The sequence below is a fragment of the Hemicordylus capensis genome, chromosome 4 (genome assembly GCF_027244095.1).
Source record: "Hemicordylus capensis ecotype Gifberg chromosome 4, rHemCap1.1.pri, whole genome shotgun sequence".
In the NCBI taxonomy this organism is placed as follows: domain Eukaryota; kingdom Metazoa; phylum Chordata; class Lepidosauria; order Squamata; family Cordylidae; genus Hemicordylus; species Hemicordylus capensis.
In genome coordinates this window covers 71,085,689-71,112,840 of record NC_069660.1, presented here as the reverse complement: position 1 = coordinate 71,112,840, position 27,152 = coordinate 71,085,689, and the positions used below count along the sequence as shown (strand labels likewise).

The following is a 27,152-nucleotide window of genomic DNA, read 5'->3' as shown; positions in this document are numbered from 1 at the left end:
TCACTTTGCTTTTATATTATGGTACTGTCCTCTGGGTATAGAAAATAAATGCCAGGTCCTTGGGCTTCTCTCCACAAAATAGATCCAGGGAATGGAGCTCTGCTTTATGAGGAACATTAAATGGAAATGTTTTCTGCGTAAGACCAGTGTGGCTCAGCCCTCCCCCTCACCCCACTGATTCTCCCTTGCAAGTGCTTTCAAGATAAATTGGCAAATGCAAGTTTGAGAATACATATTTGCTGACAAGATGCGTAGCTCTTCTTGGAATCATAGACTGGTAGAAAAAGGGCTTGTGGGTCATCTGGTTCATCATCACACAACAAAAGATGTAAGCATAGATGACAGACTTCTATACAATAGACTTAAGCTACATTTGAGGGATTCTCACCCAGTCTCTTATGAGTATCTAGAGAAGACAGTTACAAAAAATTGCTCCATAATTATTCTTTCTTGTAGACTAGAAATACTGCTTGATATGCAGCCTAAATATACTATCTATCTATCTATCTATCTATCTATCTATCTATCTATCTATCTAATACATTTCTATACCACCCAGAATGCAAGTTCTCTGTGTTTTGAGGGGAGAGCTGGTCTTGTGGTAGCAAGCATGACTTGTCCCCTTAGCTAAGCAGGGTCTGCCCTGGTTACATTTGAATGGGAGACCACATGTGAACATTGTAAAATAGTCCTCTCAGGGGATGGAGCCGCTCTGGGAAGAGCAGAAGGTTTCAAGTTCCCTCCCTGGCTTCTCCAAGATAGGGCTGAGAGAGATTCCTGCCTGCAACCTTGGAAAAGCCGTTGCCAGTCTGTGCAGACAATGCTGAGCTAGATAGACCAATGGTCTGATTCAGTATATGGCAGCTTCCTATGTTCCTATACTTTGCTGCAACTAGAGTGTATTCCTTCTTACCCTTTACTCGCAGGCTTCCCAGAATTGCAGAAGTCCTTATAGTTTCTAAAAATTCTAGAAATGTTTTTTTTAAATGGCAGTCAAGCACTGTAGTTAGGAAACATATAGATGTGTGTGGACAGGAAAAAAAAATGAGATTAAGCCGAGTCAGAACAGAATGATCAATCAATTGATCAATCTTTATTCTGGCCCATTGACCATAAGATGAAATGAGTACAACATTGAAAAAGTAAATAGTACTGCATGAGGTAAAAACAGTAGTTATCCAGGTACAAAACCAAATCAGACATCCAAGCCAGATGTTAATTTTAAAGACCACAGTAAGAAATTCTGTTGCTTTTAATTTTGTAATGGAATAGAACTGAATATCTAGGAGATAAACACCGAGTAACAAATTGGCTGATAGATGGATACACTGGAAATCCAAGAGGGTTAGTCATTTACTGATTCACTGTGTAATTGAGCTATTATACTTACCAGTCAGAAGGAATAATTTGCCCATTTTGATACCTGTGTACTAGTTTGCTAGACCTTTTACTTTCCTTTTATAGGATGCCTTCTGTTTTCACCACCTATTGAGCACACACGTGACAGCAGGTGTTTTCACCCCCCAAATTAAACAGAAAGTTAATATATAATTGTTAGTAGACAACATAAAAATAGGTATCGTTGTGGAAGCCATCTTCACCTTGGAATATTATATTTATATTTCAATGATGTTTGGGATAAGAGGGCATACATTGAAAGAGAGAGGCTGTGTTTGCACCCCAGATCCTAAATAAATGTTAAAGTCTTCCATTGGAAGTTGACCAAAGATAATGGATATTAGATAAGAAAGTCCAACATATATATCTCCAAGAAGTTTGCTTGTGTCGTTATATGGGCAGGAAAGTATAATTTAATGCCAGAGAAATGACATTGGAAGCAAATCACCCTGAGCTACTTTAGGAAGAGTGGAATATAAATAGAAATAGATAGATAATAAAAGAAAATAGACTCATGAATTTACTCTGGGGAATAAGATAAAATAGCTATTAAAATAAAATAATCTGTTCAGATTTTCCTTTGTGACTTTTTGTTTAACTTGAGGTATTCTGGCACTGAAAAATCATTGGGACAGAAGGCTTGCATGGGAGAAATGGTGGGAGAGGGATGGGTTAAACACCCCTTTCTGCCCATTGATGCTCCCCTAAAAATATCACTTTATGCCCCCATATTAGCATTACATGGCAAACACAGACTTGGACACAATGGCTGGCTGACACAATGCACAATGCAACTCAACTGGCACTGCTGTGCACGTGACAGTTAGCCCCAGTGGCATATGATAAAATAGCTATTAAAATAAAATAATAATCAGATTTTCCTTTCTGACTTCTTGTTACAAGAAGGTATCCCCCAACTGCACCCACAGCTGTGCAGTAATACTTCTTTCATTTCCGGTGGAAGTAGTGCTGCTCAGGCATGGTAACACAATGTTGAGTAGTTGTGCAACTTGCTGCTTCCACAACACAGCTGGGGCTGCCTGTCCTTCCGTGCTCACTCCGCACATGCTCTGCTTCCCAACAAGACATTGGCTGAGCTCAGAGCAGCTTTGCTGTGCAGGGGCACAGCTCCCTTATGACAGTGGGTGGCTGTGCAACATGTGGGACCCTGTCTTTATGTGTCAGTGGCTGGGAGAGAGAAGTATTACACTTGTGTTCTGATCACAGGAAGAATCTGTTCGTAAGTACGGCATTTGTCTCTGTGGACATATGCTGTAACCATGGACAGCAGCGGGGTGGAACTTCTGAGCACATCAGTGCAAGGGCAGGGCTTCAGAGCACTACTTATACTTCTTGAACGTAGATTGTTCTAAATGGTAAAAAGTCAGTAAAGCTTGGGAGAAATGCCCTCCAGATTATGAGGAGGTCTGGAAGCGAGTGAAGACAGAGGCCGCATTCACACATAACGTGAAACCGAAGTTTGACAAACCCACAGTTAATTATTGAAACCGGGAATCGCATTACAGACATATGCCCAACTGTGGTTTGGCAACCTCCAGCTTCAGGGCAGAGTATCCCCTCCCTCTTCCTCACCTGCTGAGGCTGCATCCCAGTGAGCCATATGCCGCTCATGTCACCAGACTGTGGGCAGGGAGTGAGCATGTTGTCAAGGCAGCTGCCATTGGTCACGATCCCTGAAGGGTGTGTGTGTGTGTCAAGCATGATCCAGCCTTTCCAGCCTTGCCAGGAGGCTTCTTCAGGATGAAGAAATTTTAACCCCTTCATCACTGTCCTTGCTGGAGCCACACATTGACATTCAAGCTAAATCTTGGATAGGCAGGACTGCCAAGGGGCACCTGCACATAGAGGAGGGATGGGGACTCATCACAGCGGTCACTTATTTGTGGAGAGCACTCAGCATTTTACTGGTTGCAGGCAGAGGTGGGGGGGGGGCAGAGAAGCCTGCTTGTCAGTCTCTGGGGCATGGTTGCCAAATGTCACACAAAAGGATGGTTGGTTTTGAATGGAAAGGAGGATCCCTGCGACCCCCTGACGGGGTGTGTCTCTTTTTATCTCCATGGGGAAAGGTGGATTGCCTTCCCAAGTTGGGGAAGAAGGGGCTTGGGTCCTCCTTCTTCCCACGGGCAAATGGAGGCCTGCTCCTCCATAGCAGCATTAGCACACACACACCCCCCAGTTATTTTAAAAGGATGAATGGGCACGCCTCTGCCGGGTGCCCACAGCACTTCTGCTTTTTCACAATCATCAGTTTAAAAAAAATCCTTTTAATATTGTGTGGGCCAAGCACAATAATGTCAAACTGTGCCCCCTGCTCTGTCCAGCATGCAGAGATGAGTGCTTTGCTGCCGTTCCATTCCATGCTTTTCCCCTTGCATCTGTGTGGGACCCCGCAAATGGGCATTGTGTTAATTGCAGACCTTTTGTCCAGGTGTCACCTTTCCAATGTTTACCCTGGAAGGTTGGAGGGGGGGAGAGACCAGGTTGTATAGCAAGGGGCATGGGTATTTGATAGGGTGCCCCCACCTGCAAAATGTTATTTGGGGCACCCCAATCCCAATGGGGGGGGCTTGGAGTGGTGCTATGTTTTGATATTGTTGAGTGGTGTGTTGTGCACACAATGAGTTCCACACAAAGGGCCCCTTGTCTGACTTAAATGGCACACTCTGTCAAGTAGTGTGCAGGTATACCTCCCAAGTTGTCACCGCTGCACCTGTCTTACCTTTATCTGTATGTGGGGCATCCCAGGGAAAGCGACAGAAAGCGGGCAGATGTTGAAACAATTGAATCCCTTTATATGCTTCCACTGTGGGGTCACAGTATCACAGGATAAAAGAAAATATAGGGGGCATGGGGCCTTCACTGAGAGATGACTATTGAGAAGTGTGGCAGGCATAGAGCTTCTGCATTTCTGGGTGGGTCTGGGCCACCCTCTCAGAAATAGTTTGAAAATGTGGTTATGGCGGCATCTGCATTCAGACGTGACGCTGCTGCCTCCAAACCTTAGGTAAGGATGTGCACAAAACCAGTTTTGATTCAAAAACCCGGCTCGATTCAAATCTGAACTGGATTCAAACCACACCAGACTGGTTTGGTTTTGCTCCCCTCTGGACCAGGACCCAGGCTCCCTTAGTCCACTTTCTGGTGATCGTCAGAATAGCCTCAGAATGGACCGAGAGAGCACTGGAAAGCCTTATGGACTGCAGGGACTTTCTCTGGGAATCTGATGTGATCTCTTGCTGACTTGTAAAAGTGCACATGCTCCTTGCCTTCACACAATACTCAACTTGAATGTTTGTATGTAAAAATGTTCCTCTGAAGAAAACTAAACTCAGATAGCACTGCCCCTGGAACTGCTCCCTGGGGCAGTAGGGTGTTGCCCTCCTTCCTAGCTCCACAGTCTTGCCAGCCCCCAATTCTCTCACCAAACATACCATCTCTTCCTCTCTCCCATTCTCTCAGGGTCTGTCTCTCTTGCTTGAATGTTGCTATTCCATTTCTACTGCTTGCTTTGTTCTTGGTCTTTTTTTCTAAATTCCTTTGTAAGATGATCTCCTCCCTTCCAGGGTGTTCAGTGGGCTCCCTTGCTCCCAAATGAAGAAATTACCATACTTAATTACCTCCCAAACTGCATATTTAGTGCCTCAGAACCAACCAGGATGTACCCTTCTCTCTCCCCGCCCCACCCCACCAAAGAGTAAAAAAGCTAGGTTCTACCCCAAACCAATGAGAAGTCAGAATAGCTTACAGGCACCTATTCCGACTAGTAAACCCAATTCAGACATTATGTTGTATGAGTGTACGGATGTTTATATACTCATACATGTGTTTGTGTGAATGATTGTACCTGTGTTCATTTTAAAAGTGGACCAAGATACAGGCCCTTCAAATGCCTGGTACAGATAGGAAGTATACTCTGTAGGAAAGGAATCCTATGGATCATATGAAACCACCATTAGGATCCTATGATAGAAATCACCCACTTGCCCATTTGTTTTGTGGGTTAGGTGGTAGGTAGCACCTCTCATGCCCTACTACACAGCCCACTTTGGTGTCCCTAGGAGCTACCCATGGAAATCAGTTGGGGTGTTTCGAGTTTCCCTATGGCTGAAACATCAACACATTTTGAGGTTTTTTTTAAAATCAAAACCAGTTCAGTTGCTGTTTTTAAATGTTTGGGCCATTTGTTTCATTCCGAGCTCAAAAAACAAAATCCATTTTGTGCAGAACCCTAGTACAGATAGGCAGTGTACTTTGAACCTGCATTTAGCATAACATGTGAATGACTGTACCTGTGTACAGATCTGTTCCTGTATACACTGTACACTTGTATGAGTGTTGAACATAATATGTGAATGGGCCAACAGTGTACCTGTGTATCTGTGTTCAACATGACATGTGAATAACCATACCTGTGTACAGATCTGTACTTGTGTATACTGTACAGTCATTGTACAAATGTGGAACATAACGTGTGAATGGGGCTCATGTGTGACCAAATACCTGCAAATGGGTGCTCAAGACTCCACCCCCCCACTTCAGTTGGTGGCCTTAGCCTGCATGGGGTGGAGGGGAGAGGGCTGAGATTGCAAGGAGGGGGAGAGATGGAGGCAATGCTTATAGAAGAAGGGAGGGAGCTACTGAGGGGAAGAAGAGGCATGGGGACTTCAGGGAGGGAGGGGGGCATTGTTACTTTTTACACTGACACCTACAGTTAAACAATCTAAGGGCCTGATTCCTTTACTTGCAGCCAACCAAGGGGTGAATTTAGCACTAAATAGCCAGCTATCAAGTGCTGAACTGCTGATGTGAGTGATGGAGATTTTGGTTGAGTCAAGTAAACAATTTTACAGATTGGAGAAAACAATGGCTGGTAATTGCCCTTCCCCTTCTTTTAAACTTGTCTTGGGGCTGGACTTGCCTACTATTCGCCTTGTCTATGGTTGTCTCTGGCTCCCTCCCCTACCCCCACCACAACAAGCAGCAGCCACCACTGCTGGGAAGCCAAAGGTCAGCTGTAGTATCCAGCTTTTAAAATACTTTCATTCTGCATAACTGAACTGATGTCTGTTAAACCAAGTTGAATGTCAGCTTGTTCTTTTTTAAGAATAGTCCTAAAAGAAACAAATCAATCCAGAATTTTCACTTGAGGCACAAATGACCAGGCTCAAACTATCATACTTCGGACACATTATGCAAAGACCCAGCTCCCTTGAGAAGTCCATAATGCTGGGAAAATTTGAAGGAACGAGAAGAAGAGGACGACCAGCAGCAAGGTGGATGGACTCGATTACAACAGCAATGAATGCACCACTGCGAGACCTTAAAGGCCAAGTTGAAGACAGATAATCCCAGAGAGAATCTATCTATGTGGTTGCTAAGAGTCAACACCAACTTGACTGCACTCAATCAATCAATCAAAAAGAAAGAAGCAAACCAAACAGATCAGGGCCCTCATTGCAATCACAATGTAGAAAGCAAACTACCAGTAGCTCTTTGTCCTTGGAAATTTCCCATCAAACATTTACTGAAAAAATTAAGATAAGATATAACGTTTAGGACCTTGATAAGCTGATCTTGTAGGAGTGGTGTTGATGAAACTTCAGCTTGCACAGAGGACATGACGCTTATATAAAATCAGTCATGGGATTGTATAAGTTATAATAAACATTGCTTTAACTTTTAATGAACTTCTGGCTGAATTTGGTTGAAATAGGAAACCTGAGGTCCCTTCACCTCTAGTTTCTGTAGCCAAACGTCCGGATACTGGAAACTGGAGCTAAGGGCAAAAAAGGACCCGTGGTTTCCCTCCCTGAATTCTACTCTGAAACTTTGGTCAGAGTGGAGTTTCACCACCTTTAACTCTGGTTTTGTGACAACAGCACTACATCTGAATGCTGGCACTGCTGTTTCAGCCCCATGGAAGCAGAGTTGAGGAAGGAAGCTCCTCCCTCCCTCCAGCCCAATTGGCTGTGCAGGCTGTCCTTCCGTCAAGAAGGAAGCCTACACGGTCAGCTCCTCCACCAATCTGCAGTCCCGCTGACTGCAGAGAGACAGATCTCCTGAATGTCTGAATTTGGATGGGAGAGCAGCCAACAAAGGGTGGAACCATGGGGTTCCATGTTATGTGTGAATTCGGCCTCTGGATGTAGAGCTGGGTATTTAGACCTCAACTGCAGTTGATTATCAAAGAGAGCAAGAGGTCCTTTTTCCAGTTTGCTTAAAGGTCTCAATGTGGAGAATGAGTTACTTGAATGTTTTCTAGAACAAAGGATGCATCCAGTGATGGACTGACGGGTTAAAAGAAAAATCAAGGGACATAGAATAATGTTAAGAAAGCTGTCTAATGTTAGATAAGGAGGGGAGAAGGAAGAGGGAAGGAAGATGTTACACAACAGACCTGTGATTGAAATGGAACTGCCTATGCAACTTGGTGTAGCTAGATTATGGCGTAAGGGAAGGAGATAAAGGGTTAAACAAGAAATGGGTTTTGAGGAGGAAGCTGAATAGGGAAGTCACAAAGCCATAAGCACTTAAGCACAAGCCATAAGCACAAAGCCATAAGCACTTGGCAAGGTGGGGACCCCCTGAAAGCAGATCAATTGCCAGCAAGAAACCTTGGGGGAGCTGTCTTTCTCTGATGTCTGTTACTATTAGTGTGGCATGCAGACATCAGCCTCTGTGCATGGTAGCATATGTTATCCAAAAGCATTAAAAAGAAAAGTAGCATTGCCACAGCAAGGCGATATTCCACCCATTATGTTGGAATGGATTAATACATTACTGGCCCTCAGCTGGGGCTGGTGAGGATTTTGTGCTGATAACAAAATCAGGGGCGTAGCAAGGTTGGAGGGGACCCAGAGATAAGATTTTTAAATGGGCCCCTCGCTGATACACACACACAAACACACTTCACAATATATCGTGCACTCACACTCACATCCCCATTATGAATACGGTGAATACTTTGTTCACATTGAATTGAGTTTCTTTTACTCTCTGCTCCTGCCGATCTCCAAGAGACTCAACATAATTCATAGGGGGTGCAACATGGGCGGGTGGGGAGTCATGTGATGTGCCTCTGGGGGGGCCTTCGAGGCAGTGGGGCCCCAAGATGACTGCCTCCCCTTGCCTAATGGTAGTTACGCCCCTGGACAAAATGCAGTTTGAGCAAGTTTTGCTTGTTTGTGTAGAAAGAGCCTGAATGCAGCATGAAACATGTTGGCTCCCCTGTGTGCACATGAGCACAACACCCATGATACTTTTTTTTTAAAGATGCAAAGAAAAAGCAATTAAGTATATATTCAGAACAAGTTTAATGTCCTATACTCTTCTCCCTAACCAGCCTCTCAATGCACAATGCATATAAAGCTAAAGTAAAGTGTGCTGTCAATTTGATTTCGACTCCTGGCGCCCACAGAGCCCTGTGGTTTTCTTTTGGTAGAATACAGGAGTGGTTTACCATTGCCTCCTCCCATGCAGTATGAGATGATGCCTTTCAGCATCTTCCTATATCACTGCTGCCCGATATAGTAGCAGCAGGGATTTGAATTGGCAACCTTCTGCTTGTTAGTCAAGCATTTCCCCGCTGCACGTACATAAACATAATTTGGGACATAGAAGAATACTGTTTTTCAGTAAAGAAAACACAAATTTCCCTTCATGTTTTATTGAAAGCATTACATCATATTTGAAACCAGTGAATACAGCATCCCTATCATTATGAGTTAATTTTTAACACAAGTGAGAACATTTATTTCCATAAACAAAGAACTAGAAAATAGTGACAAGACATTGCAGTGAGGAATAAAGAGATAGGTAGAATCCATCTCTTCATTTGAGAGCAACAGAATGAGTGAGTAACTAACTAGGGGTGTAGCAACTACAACTATGTAACAATACAAAACCAGCTCCAGTTCTCTATCTTGTGGCAGTTTTGTAGCACACACTCATTAAGAAATGAGCAAACTTCCCCAAACTGGGTGAATACACGACCCCTTGTACGCTGGTCATGTATTCACCCAGAGGAAAAAAGTAAATGAGTCATCATGCCTTCAACGCCCTTTTGAAAAAAGATGGTTGCTTTTCCAGCTCTATTTTTGCCCTTTTGAAAAAAATGGTTGCTTTTCCAGCTCTGTTTTCGCAGCTCCAACTAGTGGATATTTTCCCTGATTGCAAAAAGAACCTGAAAAATCATCTAGGTCAAGTGTCCAAATCATGACACCTCCCAAACGGTTGTTTTTCATGTACTGAACCTAAAGGGAAGAAGAGGCAAAGGTTAAGTAAATAAGATGAAATTGAATCCTCTTTCACACACCACACACAGAGGTATTTCATTCCACACTATGGTCCAGAAATGCAAAAGGAGCTACCATATCTTTTACTGTATTTAGCCCAATAATATATTCATTTGTGCGGCAGCAGATGAAAAGACCAACATTCACAAGCACCATCTTGATAAATACACCCTTCATTACAGGGCCAGCCATTCTATTAATTCTGTTAATTTCCATATCCATTCACATTCATAATTCTCACATTAACAGCATATTCTTTCAGACTAGAAATGCAGTTGCCCCCCTGTTGGAGAACAAGTGTATTCTGACAGCTCATGCATGTGTATTCTGTACTAATAGTAAAAACAGCTGTGCTGAGATTTCTAATGGCTTTTTTTTTTTTTTGGCATCCTTTGATGATAACAGAGGGAAGGACACAATAGAACAACCATCTGTTAAAAAGCATGGCCAGTTGGCAGCCCTACCAAGAAGCTCATGCTTCCCTTAACAGTCACTTGTACTAGGGCTGTGCATCACATCAAACTGATAATTGATCAAAACATTTTTGTCCAGAAATGATTCAGAATAAAAATACAATATTGGTAAACTATTTGCTATCTTCTTGCATTGTATCCTTTCAAAATGCTGCTTTTTCTTTCCTGGTAAAGTGTGCCATTGAGTCGATGTCGACTCCTGGCGACCACAGAGCCCTGTGGCTGTCTTTGGTAGAATACAGGAGGGGTCTACCATTGCCATCACTCACGCAGTATGAGATGATGCCTTTCAGCATCTTCCTATATCGCTGCTGCCCAATATAGGTGTTTCCCATAGTCTGGGAAACATACCAGCAGGGATTCAAACCAACAACCTCAGGAAAGGAAGCAAAGTCATATCGTGGAGTCCTCCCCCCCCCCCCCCGGCACATTGCTGGGAACAAATGGCCACACCCTGGAGTCTCTGTAGGAAACTCGGCTTTGTCAACTCCTATCTCTGAATATTTCTTGTGGGGGGGAGGGACAGCCCTATAAATAAAGTTGCCCTAATGCTGATAGCAACAATATCAATTTTATTCGACGTCATATTTTAAGAAGAATGGGGACAGTTGTAATAGTTTGTAACATCTGCAAGCTACTCTCAGCATCTATAGATTACATTATCTAATTAATATGGCAAATAGATCCCTTGTTAGTACTTGCCTTCTTCTGAATGCTGGTCACATCTTCATATCCCACCCACTGGTTCCCTTTATAGGAGTAGGGGACTGCCTGTTCCTCGATCCATTCCTTTGTGGCACCAACATTAAAATGACAGATCTGGCAAGAATAAATAAGAAACTGTAAGTATGCATCCCAGTACTGGGCATCAGTACATAGTGTGCAAATGACTGCAAAACAGGGAGAGTGCTGGAGACTACTTGACATTCCTAGTATCTGTTGCAACCAGCAGACTTTAAGATAAAGTAATTTGATCCTCAGGCCATATTCAGATCGTGGATGTTTAAGTATACAATAGTGTTTCCGCATCATCAGCTTTGTTCCCGCCCCCCGCCCCCCCCATTTTTCTCGTTAGGATAGAGGGGAATGAGAATAAAATCCTCCATACTTCATAATAGGCCCGCATCCCTGGTTCTTTTGTGTACTCCCCAGATGTTCCACCACCAGAAGTTGGGGCCCCGACTGTAGTCAGTGAGGAAGAAAGTGTGAAAGTCCGTCCATAAGTGGGGAGTCCCATGATGATCTTCTCAGCTGAGGCACCCTTCCCCATTAAATATTTCACAGCATAGTCCTGGAGGAGGAAGAGGAGGAGAAGATTAGTCATTATGCATCTGGAGCATCACCAAATGTTATATCTGTTTACTGCACCTGTTCCAGTTCTATAGCTTTGAATTATTATCTGTGGGTTATGTATAACTCTAAAATGATAAGATTCTGCCAAATGTGTATTTAATGGATTCAAGTTACAACTCTTGTGTACAGCATAATTGTGGGAGAAAGCAACAAGAGAAAGCGTATTCCTTTGAGACTGATGTTTAGGGTTGATTGATGTGATCTAGGGATATAAGAACAGGTTCGGAACTGAACCTGTTCGACATTGAACTGGTTCAGTTTGATGGCTCAGTATCAGACTGTGAACCCCCACCCTTCAGTCCAATATAGAACCAAACACACCGACCTGTTTGGCGGGGTTGTAAGTTGAATTTTTTAAAAAAGAAAAATGTACTCACCCCCTCTGGGGGGGGTACTGCTGTGGCAGTGTATGTGTCTCCGAAGGTTCCCCCTCCCTCTGCTAGCCTCTGTATATGCCCCAATCACCCAGTTTGGTCAGTCTTTGGCCCGTTCTGGCCTGCCCTCTGTGAGGGAGACCATTTTGGAGGCCGCCACATATGCCCAATGGCCCTCTGCATGGCTGGATCCCAGGCCATGCAGAGGCCCAGTGGGCATGTGTGGTGGCCTCCAAAATGGCTACCCTCAGGGAGGGCAGGCCCAGAATGGGCCGAAGACTGCCCGAACTGGGTGATTGGGGCATATACAGAGGCTAGCAGGGGGAGGGGGAACGTCTGGAGATGCGCCCCCCCCCCCGTGGTTATGGCAGCACACATACCCCCGAGGGGGTGAGTACATTATTATTATTATTATTTATTTTAAAGATCATGAATCCTCCCTGTACTGAATCGAAGAGATTCAGGGAGTGCCTAAACTGAACATGCCTGGTCCGGTTCGAGTCTGGTGCAGACTCAAACCAAACCAGGCAGCCCGGTTTTGTGCACACCCCTAACGTGATCAGCCCAATGTGGCATTGGGAGCATGGTGATCAGTCTTGTAAATTTGTTGACATGTTTCAAGATGGAAGCAGACTACATCACCTGGAAAATGGTCAAAATACAGTGCTGCCTGGCATGTTGTGAACCCAGTCTTTACATCTGTTGTAGTATTTACAAGAGTGCCATCATCGCACAAATGAAACATGAAGTGGCTATATAAATACTTGGACCAACCCTCAGTCACATGGGGAAGGAATATAGGCATAGATATTTCTCCCCAGCTGTCTAATTAGACTAGGGGAGGTGTTGAACTGCCTCTTAATAGGCGAACAGAATATTATTTTAAAGTATTATTGAAAGTACTTTATTAAAGTAAGAACTTTAAAGTAGTATTTAATCTGCACATTGAGGGCTGGTTTAAATGAACTAACCCTCTCACGGCTGTTACTTTTTGATATGTCCAGCTAAATACAGCCCGCTGTGTAAAAGCAAAATTATCAGAAGAACAACCAATGAGTTTTAAATGGGCACCTCTGCACAATTAGGTGACAGTGAGACAGAACAATGTGCTGGAGGTGTGCACACACCCATGCTCAGAATGTAAATGCCACTAAATTCAATGGGGCTTAATTCCACATAAGTGTGTATAGCATTGCAGTTCAAAGGAAAATGTATGCACAAAACACACCAGCTCCAGACTTCAGTTGGCCTTAGATTCTACATTAAATGCTTTGCAAAGCACAAAGCACTGAAATCAGCATAGCAGCAACCTTTTTAGCTAGCTTGACTCCCCTGAAGGCCAGAAAGTTCATTTCCCATAAATCCTCACTTTGTTTTCTTACATTCCAGTTCCATGCCACATCCTAGAATACTACAAAATCTCTTATTAGTTGGGGTTTCAAACACACAGGGTTAATTGCAGTTTACACACAGCACTTCAAAGCCTGCTCCCTTAACCCTGAGTAGCAGCTGGGCTAAAAAGCTGGGCTAGGTGGCACTGTTCTGCCAGGATCGGGCCCGATCCCAGCAGTTCTCACCCACAGCCTAACCCAGGCTGGGCTTTCCTGGCCCAGGTTAGGTTGTGCGTGAGAACAGCCTCAATAAGGTTATTCTCACGACCAGCTGCAGCAGGGCAGGAGTGTGACAAACTGGGTTGTGAGGCTAATGTGGAGTCTTGGAACCTGCTCCCACCCTGCTGCTCCAGAGCAGGGCTAACCTGGGAACTAACCCACCCTCTGACCCAGGTTGAAGGGGCAAAGCCCCATCCTACCGCAGCCACAATCATGTGTGCAATTGAGGCTGTGTGCTGCAGCTCCCACCAGCCTGGCTCCCTGAAGATCACAGAGTGCCACTTAAAGAGTAGGGATGTGCATGGAACTGGCTGGCTTGGTTCAGTTTGAGTGCAGACTGGACTCAAACCTGACTGGACCAGTTCAGCCCGGCACCCCTTAGACCTCCCCCCCCTGTTTGGTCTGTGGAGGTTCGCAAAGTGTGTGTGTGTGTGTGTGTTTTTTTTTACTTTAGCCCCTTTGAGGGGCTTCCTCTAGGCCACACCCCCCTACAAAGGTTCCCCTTTATTTGAAGCTGGAATCCCCATTATTCCCTATGGGAAAATTCTTAAAGATGTGTACACTTAAAAAAGGTTCACCAAAAAAATCAGCCCTTTGCCTAATTCCTTTGAAATTTGGGTGGTAGCTTCCACCCATTGGACACTACCACCACCACCCACTCTTTTTGCCCTGGGACCCTTTTTAAAAATCCAAATCGATTTGGATTTGGAAAATTTGGCTACAAAAAAAAAAAAGGGCTGATTTGGATTCAGAAAATTTGGGTACAAAACAAAACGGGGATGTTTCGATTCGGATACAAACTGAAACAAGAAAATTCCAAAATGCACACCCCTAATATGAATTTAAGTAAAGAAAAGTAGTGCCGTTGAGTCGGTGTTGACTCCTGGCGACCACAGAGCCCTGTGGTTGTCTTTGCTGGAATACAGGAGGGGTTTACCACTGCCATCCCCCACGCAGTATTAGATGATGCCTTTCAGTGTCTTCCTATATTGCTGCTGTGCGATATAGGTGTTTCCTACAGTATGGGAAACATACCAGCAGGGATTTGAACCGGCAACTTTTGGCTTGCTAGTCAAGTCATTTCCCCGCTGCGCCATTATGTGGCTCACTGCATATGAATTAGGTTTTGGAAATCCCTCTCACATATAGCAGCATTAGCTGGTCATCTGTTTAATGGGGTAGGGTGAATCTGTTTGATGCTGGTCATTAATTCAGTGGATGGTACAGAGATATCACAATTAGCCCTGCAGTCACAGTTATCTGAGTCAGAGCCATGACCATGCTAACTTGAGTACAGGATAGCACTTAATGAAACTCACGGCACTTTTTAAACTTCTTGAAAAGTTATTAGAAGCATCCAACATCGTTCTTGAATAGACAACTTACAACATTATAATAAGATGCAGATCCAGTGTCAGTTTTGCCCTTCTGAAGAGGACTAAGATGTCCGGTATGACTCTCCCAAGAACCATGAAAATCAAAGGTCAAGAAGTTAAGGAAATCTGCGTACCTGCAGGAAGAAAAGAAAGAGTGAACAGTGATGCAAGGCACTTTGGGTGACGGCTACATTTATATTCAATAACATGTGTAAGATTAAAAAAGAAAAAGGGCCCTCTTGTTCTCCCATGTTCCCACACCAGACTGCCAGCTGAGAAATCCGAGTCTGTTTAACCTTTTTGTGGGGATTTGATTCTGAACAGATCTGTGCCTTGTAACCAGAGGACTATTGTGCTTTGAGGACTTTAAAAAACAGAATGTGCAGATAAGCCCTGAATCCCCTTTATTGCATTTGTTTACTTCGGGGGAAATGGAATCACATAAACCAGAGCAAAAGTGAAATTTAAGAGAGAGAGAGAGAAACCCTATATCAAAATCTGACCCTATATAAAAACTGACTCAAATGTCAGTTTGGATTTTGATGTCAAATTTTGACCTTAGAATTCCACATATGGGTTTCAGAATATAAATTTGACATAAGCATTTGAAATTCAACAGGTCTGATGGGCTGAATGAATGAAATTGATATAGAATTTTCTAAATTCTGTTGCAATTTACTAGCAGATGCTACTGCAGAATCTTAAATTGGTGAATACTAATGTTATGGGATCTGGATCCCAGATCTGATGGCACCCCTGCCCCTAGTATGGTTTACCCCCCTACTGGAGTGTTTGGCATGGTTGACGTGCGTCTTTGAGGAAATAGTCCAGGAATAAGGCAGTGTTTTAGCACTGGAGTTTGGGAAGCCCTAGAGCGGAAAGCTTGGCAAATGTGTTTTACTCCCACCAAAGTCTAGTACAGATTCTGATCCATTAAAATCAGGCTGACAGCACAGTTCATTCCCAACAGCCTGAGACTTCCCTCAGATGAAGTCTCCATTGCTCAGATCATCCCAGGACAAGTGTACAACATTTCTAACATTCCTGCATTCAAGTATCTAAATGGCTCAATTCCTTCTTGGATCCAGATTGACGCCTCTGGGGCATACAAACTGCTGGAGATTTCCTCCAAGAGGTTCCAGTCATTTTAGTTAAGTTAATCTTCTGCATAGCTTTTCCAATACCATAACATAAGAACAACATAAGAACAGCCCTGCTGGATCAGGCCCAAGGCCCATCTAGTCCAGCATCCCGTTTCGCACAGTGGCCCACCAGATGCTGCTGGAACTCTACAGGTTGAGGGCATGCCCTCTCTCCTGCTGTTACTCCCCTGCAACTGGTACCCAGAGGCACCCTGCCCCTGAGGCTGGAGGTGGCCTACAGCCCTCCGACTAGTAGCCGTCAATAGACCTCTCCTCCATGAAGTTATCCAAACCCCCCTTAAAGCCATCCAGGTTGTGGGCTTTCACCACATCTTGTGGCAGAGAATTCCACAAGTTGATTATGCGTTGTGTAAAAGAGTACTTCCGTTTGCTGGTCCTAGATTTCCTGGCAATCAGTTTCATGAGATGACCCCTGGTTCTAGTGTTATGGGAGAGGGAGAAGAATTTCTGTCTATCCACTTTCTCCACCCCATGCATGATTTTATAGACCTCTAGCATGTCTCCCCGCAGTCATCTTTTTTCTAAACTAAATAGCCCCAGGTGTTGTAGCCTAGCCTAATAAGAGTTCAAGAAGCTTTCTTTGTTATTCTTATTGGTCACCTGCCCTTCCATCGTCTCCATCACTGAAACATCCTGGATCACCCATTAACCATGATGGCCACTCCAATTGCCTTTTTATGGACCCAAAAGGGTATTTTGTCTTTTTGTTGTAGAGACCTTGCCTAGCAGATTTTCAACCCCATTTTTCTATTGGCTCAGGTCATCAGGTGACCAGGCACCCGCCTGGACACCAAGCTCAGTTTTTTTCAAAAGGGGACCTCCATTTTGTATTCTCTCTTTTTGGACTCTCCAAACAAGATCTCTGTCTGCTCTGCCCCCTGCACTCCAGCCTTAAAATCTGCCCTCCATCTTTTGGGACCAGACTGCTTGGGCAGCAGGTAATACAGGGAGCATCCCCTTTCCTTTCTTCTGCTCCCAGTTTACTGTACTATTTTTCATTCTCTCACCATCCAAAGTGTGTGTGTGTTCAAGGTTTCAACCAGTAGCCTAGACCCATCTCACCAGAAATCTACCCTTGTCACATGGGAAGGACACCTAGCTTCTTCACAGCACAAAGGGAGAATCTCTGATCCCAAAGGCTGGCCTTAAGAAGTCAGATGTAGCTGTTACAATACTCAGCCATAAGTAAATTCTAACCAAATCTCCCTGGAAAGGGTTCAGTCCTGTGTCTTTTCCAGCTTTAGTAACTCCAGTCTCCAGAACCCATCCATGATGGGCTCTAGTAGTTTAAACCCCTGTTATTCTGCTCCAGTCATCCATTCCCACACTGATGGCCCCCTGGTAACCCAGGGATAGCCACTTCCACTGATTTTACTTCCCAGAATGCAATGCTTCTCCTTCATTCACATGGTCCCACCTTAGAATAACTTAGTAGCACTCAGTTTTTAAGAATGAAGCCTTTTCTCCCCAGTCCTTCTTAGTTTGTCTAATTACATTGCTTTAGTTGGCTCTGCTTCATTACATAGCCTAGACCTGTCCCCTGACTAGGATCTCCCTCTTTCTGATAGGGTTGTGCATTTTGGTTTTTTTTCCTGTTTTGTTTTTGGCCTGAATCCGCAACACCCCCATTTTGTTCTTTGTTCGAAATCAGCCAATCCGAAACACCCTAATTTTGTTCTTTGTTCGAAATTGCAAAATCCAAATCCGAAACATTTTGGATTTTAAAAAATGGCCCCAGGGAAAAACTAGTGGGTGGGGGTGGTAGTGCCCAATGGGTGGAAACTACCACCCAAATTTCAGAGGAACTGGGCAAAGGGCTGATCTTTGGTGATTTTTTAAAGTATAGGATTTTTCCCATAGAGAAGAATGGAGGTTTCAGCAAAAGTGTAGCTTCATGTTGGGGGGAAAGGGGTGGCCCAGAGCAGAGTAGGGTGGTTGGTAGTGCCCAGTGGGAGCAAGGAAGCTGCCAGAATTATTTCAAAGGAATTGGGCAGAAGGCTGATTTTTAAAGATGTAATGGAGTTTGCGTGTCTGTAAAGTTCTTCCCCATAGGGAATGATGGACCTCCATAATTCCTGCCCCATAACTGCACTTGGGGGGCACCAGGGTAGCCCAGAGCGAGTGGTGGTGTAGAGCATATAGGGCGCCAACCACCCCCATGGGTTGCTGGGTTCTGTTGTTTCTGAGATGTTTTGAGTGTAGATTCTCTGGTAGCATGTGAGAGTGGATTCATGGTTTGCCGTTGAAAATCTCATATGCTCTCAAAGAATCTACACTCAGAACACCTCAGAAACAACAGAACCCAGCACCCCATGGGTTAGCAACCCATGGGAGTGTTTGGCACCCTATGTGCACTACACCACCACTCGCTTCTAGCCACCCCAGTGCCCCCCAGGTGGAATTATGGGTCTGCTGAAACCTCCATTATTCCCTGGGGGGGGGGGAACCTTAAAGAAGCGTAAACTTCAACAATTCCTAAGAAATCAGCCCTTTGCCCTATTCCTTTGGAATCTGGGTTGTGGCAGGCACCCTTGGGGCACTGCCACCCAACCCACTGTTTTGCCCCTCAGGCCCCCTTTCTGCTCTGAATCTGCCCCGAAGACATTTCAACTTCAGAAATTCTTTAAAAATCAGCCCTTTTCCCAATTCCTTTGGAATCTGGGTGGCAGCAGGTACCCAATGGGGCACTACCACCTGAACCACTCTTCTGCCCCCAAATCCCCCTTTCTGCCCCAAATCAACCCCAAATAACATCAAAATCACACATCAACAACAGCAGAGCTTTGGAAAAAATCAGGCAGATTTCCAAAGGTCATGCATATCCACATCCCGCCCCCATCTGAAATGCAATTGATCTACACACAACAGTGTGAAACAACAACAATGAAATGCACACTGCCCCACTAGCCAATGAGGGTAAAATTTACCCTTAATTTTGTTTAAAAGGAATAAGGAGGCAATTGACAGCAGATCAGCCCATGCTTTTGCTGGCCAATCTGCGGGCTGGAAGGGCTGGAAATTCAAACAGATGTCAAAACTCAAAATGGAGACTGAAGGAGAAATACTTTTTGCAATTGCAAAATGGAGTTCCAAAACAGCCTAAACAACAAAACATTTTGTATCCGAAACAGGGACGTTTTGTTTTGGCTACAAAATTTTCTGCTTTGAGCACTGGGTGTTTTGTTTTGGCTACAAAACAGCCAAAACGGCCTGTTTTGTGCACAAAACGTTTTGTATCCGAAACGAAACGCACATCCCTGTTTTCTGACACTGCTTTCCCTTGGTCCTTGGTTGCTTTCCCTCTCCACATGAAGTGCCCTTTATTCACATTTGTCTCTGGTTGCTTTCTTTCCCCTCAGTGTCTTTTCTCTGACACAGATTGCTCTTCAGCCTTGGTTGCTTCTCCCCACCTTCTCCCTTTTTTGCTTTCTTCCTCCAGTTCTAATAGGAGTTAGCTTTGATTAGGAGAAGTACTCTGCATCTGCCTCCTCTTACTAGCCTCAGCCTGACTATTAGCTAACTAGAGACTCTCTCTCTCTCTCTCTCTCTCTCTCTCTCTCTCTCTCTCTCTCTCTCTCTCTCTCCATTAAAGCCTCCCTGTTCCCTGTCCCTTTTTAACCTGCTAGATTTCTTTGACCTCTTGACACTGTTTTTGAAGTAATCCTTGTCATTGTCCCTTCTTCTCTGCCATGTTTTGACCGAGTACTTGTCACTAGGGATGTGCGAGCCAGCTCGCAACATCAAGCTGGCCTGGTTTGGGTGGGGCTTGGAGGAGCCCCTGTCACTCCCACCGATGCCTCTGCTGCGGCCATCTCTGCCACCCCTGGTGCCTTCATTTTCAATGTAAAGGATTCCCCTTTTGCCGCTGCCCCTTCTTAGGCTAGGGAATCCCCTGTACTAGGAACCCCCTAGCCAGATTCCCCTTTACAAGTATACCCCCTGAGCTGGCCCATGAGCCTGCTTGGCTGGCATGATGGCCAAACCAGACCTGGTTCAGCTGAGCCCAAGTCTGGATCAGGCTGGCTCATATCTGGTCCAGTTTTGAGCTGAACTGGCAAAACCAGCTCCGTTCAATCCCTACTTGTCACTGTTTATTGGGTTCAACCATGAATAATCATGCAAGGGTTTAGTTAAACTCATTTATAGTCATGATGGTCACTTGCTCTCTGCGTTGGGGTGTTGGCTCACTCCAACGCACTTCCCAGGAGCAGCCAGTGAGGGCAGTGCTGGGTGGTGTTGGGCAGGCGAGAAGCACCATTAAGGAATAATAAGCAGATGCCCTAGCCTCTGTGTGTGCATGGAGCCACCACACACATGCAGAAACCTGGGGAACTCCACGCCGTGCTGGATGCTGGATGGATTGCCACTGCCCCGCACAGGATTGCGGGCGGAGCACATCATCATCAATTTTATTACAGCCATTGGCCAGCAGAAATAGAAATAACAAACATATCCAATATAACAATACTAAAACACAATAAAACAAAATACAGTCATTCATTAAAAAATAGTTTAAAAAGCATAAACAGCTCCCACAGTTAAGCACTTAATTGAGACCTTAACCTAATGGCAATATAAAATTTTTTTGCTACAATTTTTGTAATATCAGAACTTACATCCGCAAGACAGTAATATGTATAAAAACGCTCACACCTCCCAGGAAATTTGAATAACAAAGGGGAAATAAGGGGAAAATAAGGGGAAATAAGGGGAAAATCTTCTCTAGCATCCCGATACAAAGAACAGTACAGCAGAACATGGGTGACAGATTCCAGGAGGCCAGCACCACAAGGGCAAAAAACCATAGCAGATTGGTCTTTAGCAAACCTCCATTCCAAAAGAGAAGAGGGCAACACGTTTAAGTGAGCCCGAGCAAATGAGACCCGAAATTTAGAAAAGTGCAATGTTGTTAAGTAATTTACACCTCTATCTCTCCTAGGTGGCAAAATCCCAAAATGCAGAGGGGAACAAGTCCTGTTGGCCAAAGACATTAGTTCCTGACATTCAGTGTCATGCAACCGAAGAAATAGTATTTCCTTCACCTTATTGCGTTCCTGAGTGAGAAGTTCAAAAGGAGAAAGGCCCAGTTGCATTATTTTGTTATTTACATATGTTAGCCAAGGGTTGGGATAAGAATCCACCCATAAGTATTGAAAAAAAGAGATTTCCTGAATTTCTGAGCAGAGTTTACACCATCTGGCAAAGGTAAGCTCCCAGGCTTTAAAAGCTATGGAGAAAGACCCAGATTCCAAGCATAGAACAGAGTATGACATGCACCTAGGCACTGCGAGGATTGCTCTTAAAAAAATAGACTGTACTCTCTCCAGTTCAGCTGACACTCCCTGGATCCATAGCGGGACTCCAAAAAGTAATTGGGCCACAATCTTAGCATGGAATACCTGAAGAGCCATGGGAACAAACTGACCCCCTTTAGAATAATAAAAACGCAAAAATGCACTGAGTGTATTATGGGCTATATGAACTGAAGACAACCTATGGGCGTTCCAATTAAGATTATATTGAAATACTATACCTAGATATTTATAGCTGTATACCTGCTCAATGCGATTCTGATTTATTACCCATTTGTATAATTTCCTGGATTTTGAGAAAACCAGGACCTTTGTTTTTTTTATAGTTAACTGTTAGTGTGTTATCATTACAGTAGCCAGCAAAAGTGCACAACAGTCTTTGAAGACCTAATCTGGACTGAGATAGCACAGCTACGTCATCAGCGTAGAGTAAAACGGACACTCGTATACAGCCAGCTTCGGAACATGGGAATCCACCCTTTCCAGAAATGGTGCCAAATCATTAATAAAGAGATTAAACAGAGTCAGGGCCAAGACGCAGCCCTGTCTGACCCCTCGAGTAGAGGGAATTGGATCAGTTAGGGCCCCATTGGTAGCATATCTGACCTGCAACAAGGAATTAGAATAAAGCTGCATCATCAAAAATAACAATCTCTTATCTATTGTTGTTTTTGCAAGTTTGGACCACACTAGATATCTGGAGATAGAATCAAATGCAGATTTTAAGTCAATAAAGGCCACAAAAAAATTGCAATTGGGGCCGCTAGAGTATTTCTTTGCTAGATGGTACAGGATCATGCAGTGATCGAGGGTAGAGCGACCTGCTCTAAAGACCGCTTGTTCAATCCCGAGACGGGTGGAGCACAGAAGCATGCAGGTGTTGCGCTTACATGCTGATAAGGACCTGCTTATTATTCCTTAAATGTGCCTCTTACCTCCGCCACCCAATGCTGCACTCACCTGCTCCTGGAACCTCCTCTTTGATGCCTTCTCTGGTTATTCTTGGGCCCTGGCTACTGCTCTTAATCTTATTGCTTTCCTTCTTTCTTCCTCTATCCTCAACAGGACTTAATCTTGGTTAGGAATTTAGATACATTTACCTAGTGTGTTAGCTGATTGCTTAGTTAACTGTTTAGTTATTCATTATCTATCCAATTACATGCATATTAGATAATCCACCGTAGTTACACCCTAGTTACAACATATTCAAGAACTCTCCCTGGCTACAATAGTTTACAATGTATTCAAGAATCCACACTAGTTATATAATAAAGGTTACATTTTAGTGCCTAGATACCATTACCATCTAGTGTATCCTATGTGTGTGTTCTTAAATGCCATGCCTCTTCATTGTAATCAATAGATATATATCTTTATTTGGACCATTAAATCTGTGGCTGTCTTTTCTCTGGGGACTGCTTAGCCAGAGTACCCCACATTTCACTAATGCAGAAAACCTGCACAGCTAAGGAATTTTTGAGAATATTTGCCACCAAGATTTGTAAAGGAGAATTTTGAGGGGATATGAACACATTAGTTTGAGCTCTCATTTAAACCCATTGGTCTCATTTATGTACATATATGGAGAACAGAGATGGGACATTGGCTGACCTGCTGCAATGGACACAACAGAAGTCTCTTTGATTAGTCCTGGGCCCTTGACAGCAAAGAATGTTGTACATATGTATCAATGAACAAGTACAGGAAATATTCTAGCCTGCTGCTAGGGATGTGCATGAATTTCACTCAAATCAATTCAAATTCAAATAAAATTCTAAAAGATTCGAGTTCAAAACCATTGAATAGAGTGGAGATTCGCTTGAATTGATTTGAGTTTGCCCAAAGTCTGATTGAACTTGGTCTAATTCAAATGAATTCAATTCGACTTTGGGCAAATTTGAATCAGTTTGAGCAAATCTTCATTATTCAATGGTTTTGAACTTGAATCAATTTGAATTTGATTCAAATTTGAATCAATTGGAGTGAAATTTGTGCACATCCCTACCTGCTGCACTTCCCCATTCAATATGCCACTCATTCTGAGAACCTTACTTGTATAGATTCATTTCTTTATGTCCCACGTAAGGCTGAATGTACTTACTCTGAGATTGTCGTGATATCATAGCCTGTGTCAATCTTTTCCTTTCCAGCTGGTACTGCAACACTCAGGATAAGTTTTGCCTTCCTTTGGTCTTGAGCTTCATGCTTAAATTGTATGGACAAATCCTATAGACATCAGCAAACATCATTTTACTTTAAGGAACTGCCAAGTGGGTTCGTTTTCAGGTTCCTAGACTGTGGAAAATAGCAATTAAAGCATACTGGCAGCCTTCAACTTCTTCCCTAATAGCCTGGTTTTACAACTCAATAACTCAGCATCACCCACCATCATATCTTGTCATCCCTCATGCCCTGAAGAAGGAAGGAAAACTCTTCCTGAAGCCAGAGGTCTACAGATGAGGCACTGGAATAGAAATCTCAAGATACCCATTTTGTAAATGTGAACCCATTTTTTGATTAAACCTGATTACATTATGTTGAATTACATGTTCATGTTGCTGCATGTAGAGTGATTCCTTGCAAACAACGTCTTAATTGTTTATTATTTTACTAGCTAACCAGGTAACAGTCACTTCTACAAGAGGGGGACAGCAAAACCAACAGAACTGATACATCAACTAGAACTGAAGACTGACTCCACCCGAAAGACCCAACATAGACACATGCATACAGAGGTAAGTATGATTTGGACAAGAAGAGAGACAATGTTTAGTTACACAATAAAAATCCAAACAAGTGTACCTTAACCAGGTCAGCCAAGCGGCTTTTATCACTGTATTTTGGAGAGTGCCAGGCAAGATCTAAACCATCAAAATTTTTAGTCCGAAGAAACTGCATCGCTGATATTATGAAGTCCGAGCGTCTCCTTGGTGAAGTTAAATTACTAAAGCTGTTACAGATGGGAGAGATACATGGGTTGCTTAATATTTTTGTATCATTCCAAGAAATAAAGGAGAGTTACGTTTATTTATCCAGATGGTTGAGTCATTTGTTAATATTTGAAATGTGTTCTCAGAGGCTAAAAACTGCTAAAAGGGGCTGTATCCAAAAGGGGCTGTATCCAAAATCTAAGAACAAACCACTTCACATTTAGCTGTGCTGTGAACATTGGGATAACGCAGCAGAAGTCTTCCACTTGTTGGAGAAGGCTGGAAACCCAGACATCCATAGAACTAGGCTGTGCCTCAGCACTAATGATTAATGGACAGGGAGGAAAGTGGGAATTGCCAAGGATTACACTGGCCATCAGACAAGGCCAGGCCAGGGAGAAGGTATACAGAGTGCTGCAAGCTGTCACCTCTGTGTGGTAGGGATGTGCACGGAACTGGTTCTGTGCACTCCTGGGAGGGCGGGGGGTTGCTTTAAGGGGCAAGGAAGGTGCTGCATACCTGCCAGCCCTTGCCCCACTGCTTTCCCCCCGCCCGCGCTCTTCCAAAAAGCGGGCACGCGGGGCTGCAGCATGCCTGCTTGCAGCTGAGATCAGCGTCGTCACACAAATGGTCGACACACGTGCGCATGGCACGCACACACGTTGGCCATTTATTTATTTTATTTTTATTTTATTTTTACATTTTTATACTGCCTTTCGTTAAAAGAAAACCCCAAGGCAGTTTACAAAAATTAAAAACATACAATAAAAAGCAGTAAAAACAACAAGCTAAAAACAAGCATAAAAACAGACAACAGATAAAAAATTGTGTGGCAACGCTGATCCCGGCTGCAAGCAGGCATGCTGCAGCCCCGTCTGTCCACTTTTTGGAAGAGTGCTGGCGGGGGGGGGGAAGTGGCAGGGCGGGGGCTGGCAGGTAGGCAGCGCCTTCCCTGCCTCTTAAAGCAATCCCTGTCCCCTCTGAATCAGTTTGAACGTCGGTTGCTAGAACCAGTTCAGCGTTCCTAGAATGGAGCGCCGAATGGTTCTGTGCACATCCTTACTGTGTGGCACTCAAGGGGGGAGGGTCTAATTCACTTCATGCAGGTGCCAAGAATTTGCTCATGAACAAAAGTCTGCCAAATTCTATGTAGGCAGAAAAACATTTTTACAGTTATAGACACCTTCCTCGTTCTGCTACACCCCTGCTACACATGGCAAATGCCATCATGACCTGCACCTGCAGATGCATAGAGCTGCTGACACTAGAGCATAGATGCACCAGTGCAGTGAGAGTACAGCCTAACCAAATTTCCCTGCTAACTGCGCTGGTGCACCAGGGAAGGGGCAATTTTGAGGCTGTTCCTTCCTCAGGAAATCTTCTGTGCCACCTGAAAATATGTCCTTGAGGATCCACAGCCCTTTGGGCCATGTTTTCAGGTGCAAGGGGATAGAATAAAAAACTGGTGCTTCCCTACTGCTCCAGTGCAGTTTGTTGGAAAGTTCTGTTGGGCATCTTTACTCTGTGTGTCAGCCCATATTTCTTACATCGCAGTTGATGCCTTAGTTCCCTATAGCCCCTTATAGATGAACATGCAGGGAGAGCAGCATTGCAGCAGTAACCTCTGCCTCCAAGCTACATGGATTTGTTATAAACACCAGAAGAGAGTCTATGTGTGTAGAGGCTTCTTCACACAATTTGCAGAACTCCAGTCAATGCAGATCTCCTACTGTCTAGTTTATCCCTGAATGCTCCCCAGAAAAGTAACCAGAGCACTGGCACACAGAGCTCCATTTTGCAGCATTAGCACAGGTAGCACAAAAAGGATCCATTTTGTATCTGTCAGCTGTAAGCCAGAGGTTAGAGCAACATGCATATCTTCATCTGGCCAAGAAACTGAAACAACCTGGAATGGGAATTAGCACTAAGATGAGAAGATCCAAGTCTCTCACCAGGATGTACTACTAAGCAACTGATCCAGTGTAGAGCAGTTCAAGCCTCCCAACATGCGTGTGGTGTGAACTATTACTAATTTTGGATGGCAGCCAAGATTGATTAGCTTTGCATGTTAGCAAAAGTATAAAAAGAACACAATGTAACATCTTTGGAAGATCTTGTCATTTTGAAGACTGAAGAGCAGCTGCTGGCTGTGACAAGAAGAGAAGAGAGTGTTTCTGCTCCCATTGGTTTTCTCAGCAAAGTTCTTAGATGAATGTAATTTGATTTTTACTGGCAAAACCACATGTATAAAAAGGATCATCCTAGACTTACGGTTCAGCACCCAATAAATATCCACCAACAGAGAGAAGAGTCTTCAAGTTTGGATTGCTAAGGAAGAGGGAGTGAAAAAATTAAAAATTAAAAGAAGCTTATCTCTTCATTCAGAAGTGATTTCTGAATACTTGAAGGGGACTTTGTTTTTTATGAACATATGACATCACCCACAGAAAATTAACTCTGCACAGTTAGATGTTCTAAGGTTGCAATCGTATGAGTAAGCCCCACTGAATACAGGAGAACATACTTCCAAGTAAATATGCATAGGATTGCACAGCAAGTTCTTATGTTTTTGATGGGTCAGAGCCAGACTTCATGTTATGTTAACCATAAAGGCTACTGTCATGAGCAGTCCAACCCAGGCTAGGGCAGCCCAGCGTGGGTTGGGCTACTTGTGTGCAGCCCCAGGATAAAGCACTAATCCTGGTGCTGCCTTGGCCACAAGCCCCAATTTGAAGCCTGGCCTTTTACTGGGGTTAGAGGGTGCAAGAGCACCCTCCACCCTGGTGCCGGGATCGTGTGTATGCTTGGGCAAAGCACACACAGGAATCCCTCAATGCACCATACTCAT

The 27,152-nt window shown here is 44.0% G+C and overlaps 1 protein-coding gene across 2 annotated transcripts in view; it reads right to left on the bottom strand.

The window, feature by feature from the left end:
• LOC128325062 (acidic mammalian chitinase-like) overlaps positions 1 to 27,152 on the bottom strand; it is a 42,982-nt gene that overhangs the window by 11,734 nt on the left and 4,096 nt on the right. The window contains exons 4-10 of one of the 2 annotated variants that reach the window (XM_053250446.1): positions 26,576 to 26,632; positions 24,177 to 24,324; positions 23,476 to 23,600; positions 14,910 to 15,033; positions 11,295 to 11,477; positions 10,889 to 11,005; positions 9,070 to 9,671 (exon numbers count right to left, since the gene is read on the bottom strand). In XM_053250446.1, the coding sequence (XP_053106421.1) occupies positions 9,510 to 9,671; positions 10,889 to 11,005; positions 11,295 to 11,477; positions 14,910 to 15,033; positions 23,476 to 23,600; positions 24,177 to 24,324; positions 26,576 to 26,632 (916 nt within the window). In that variant the 3' untranslated portion in view covers positions 9,070 to 9,509. Of the gene's footprint in view, positions 1 to 1,390; positions 9,672 to 10,888; positions 11,006 to 11,294; positions 11,478 to 14,909; positions 15,034 to 23,475; positions 23,601 to 24,176; positions 24,325 to 26,575; positions 26,633 to 27,152 lie in introns of those variants that run through there. The other variant, XM_053250444.1, reaches the window with a different exon arrangement.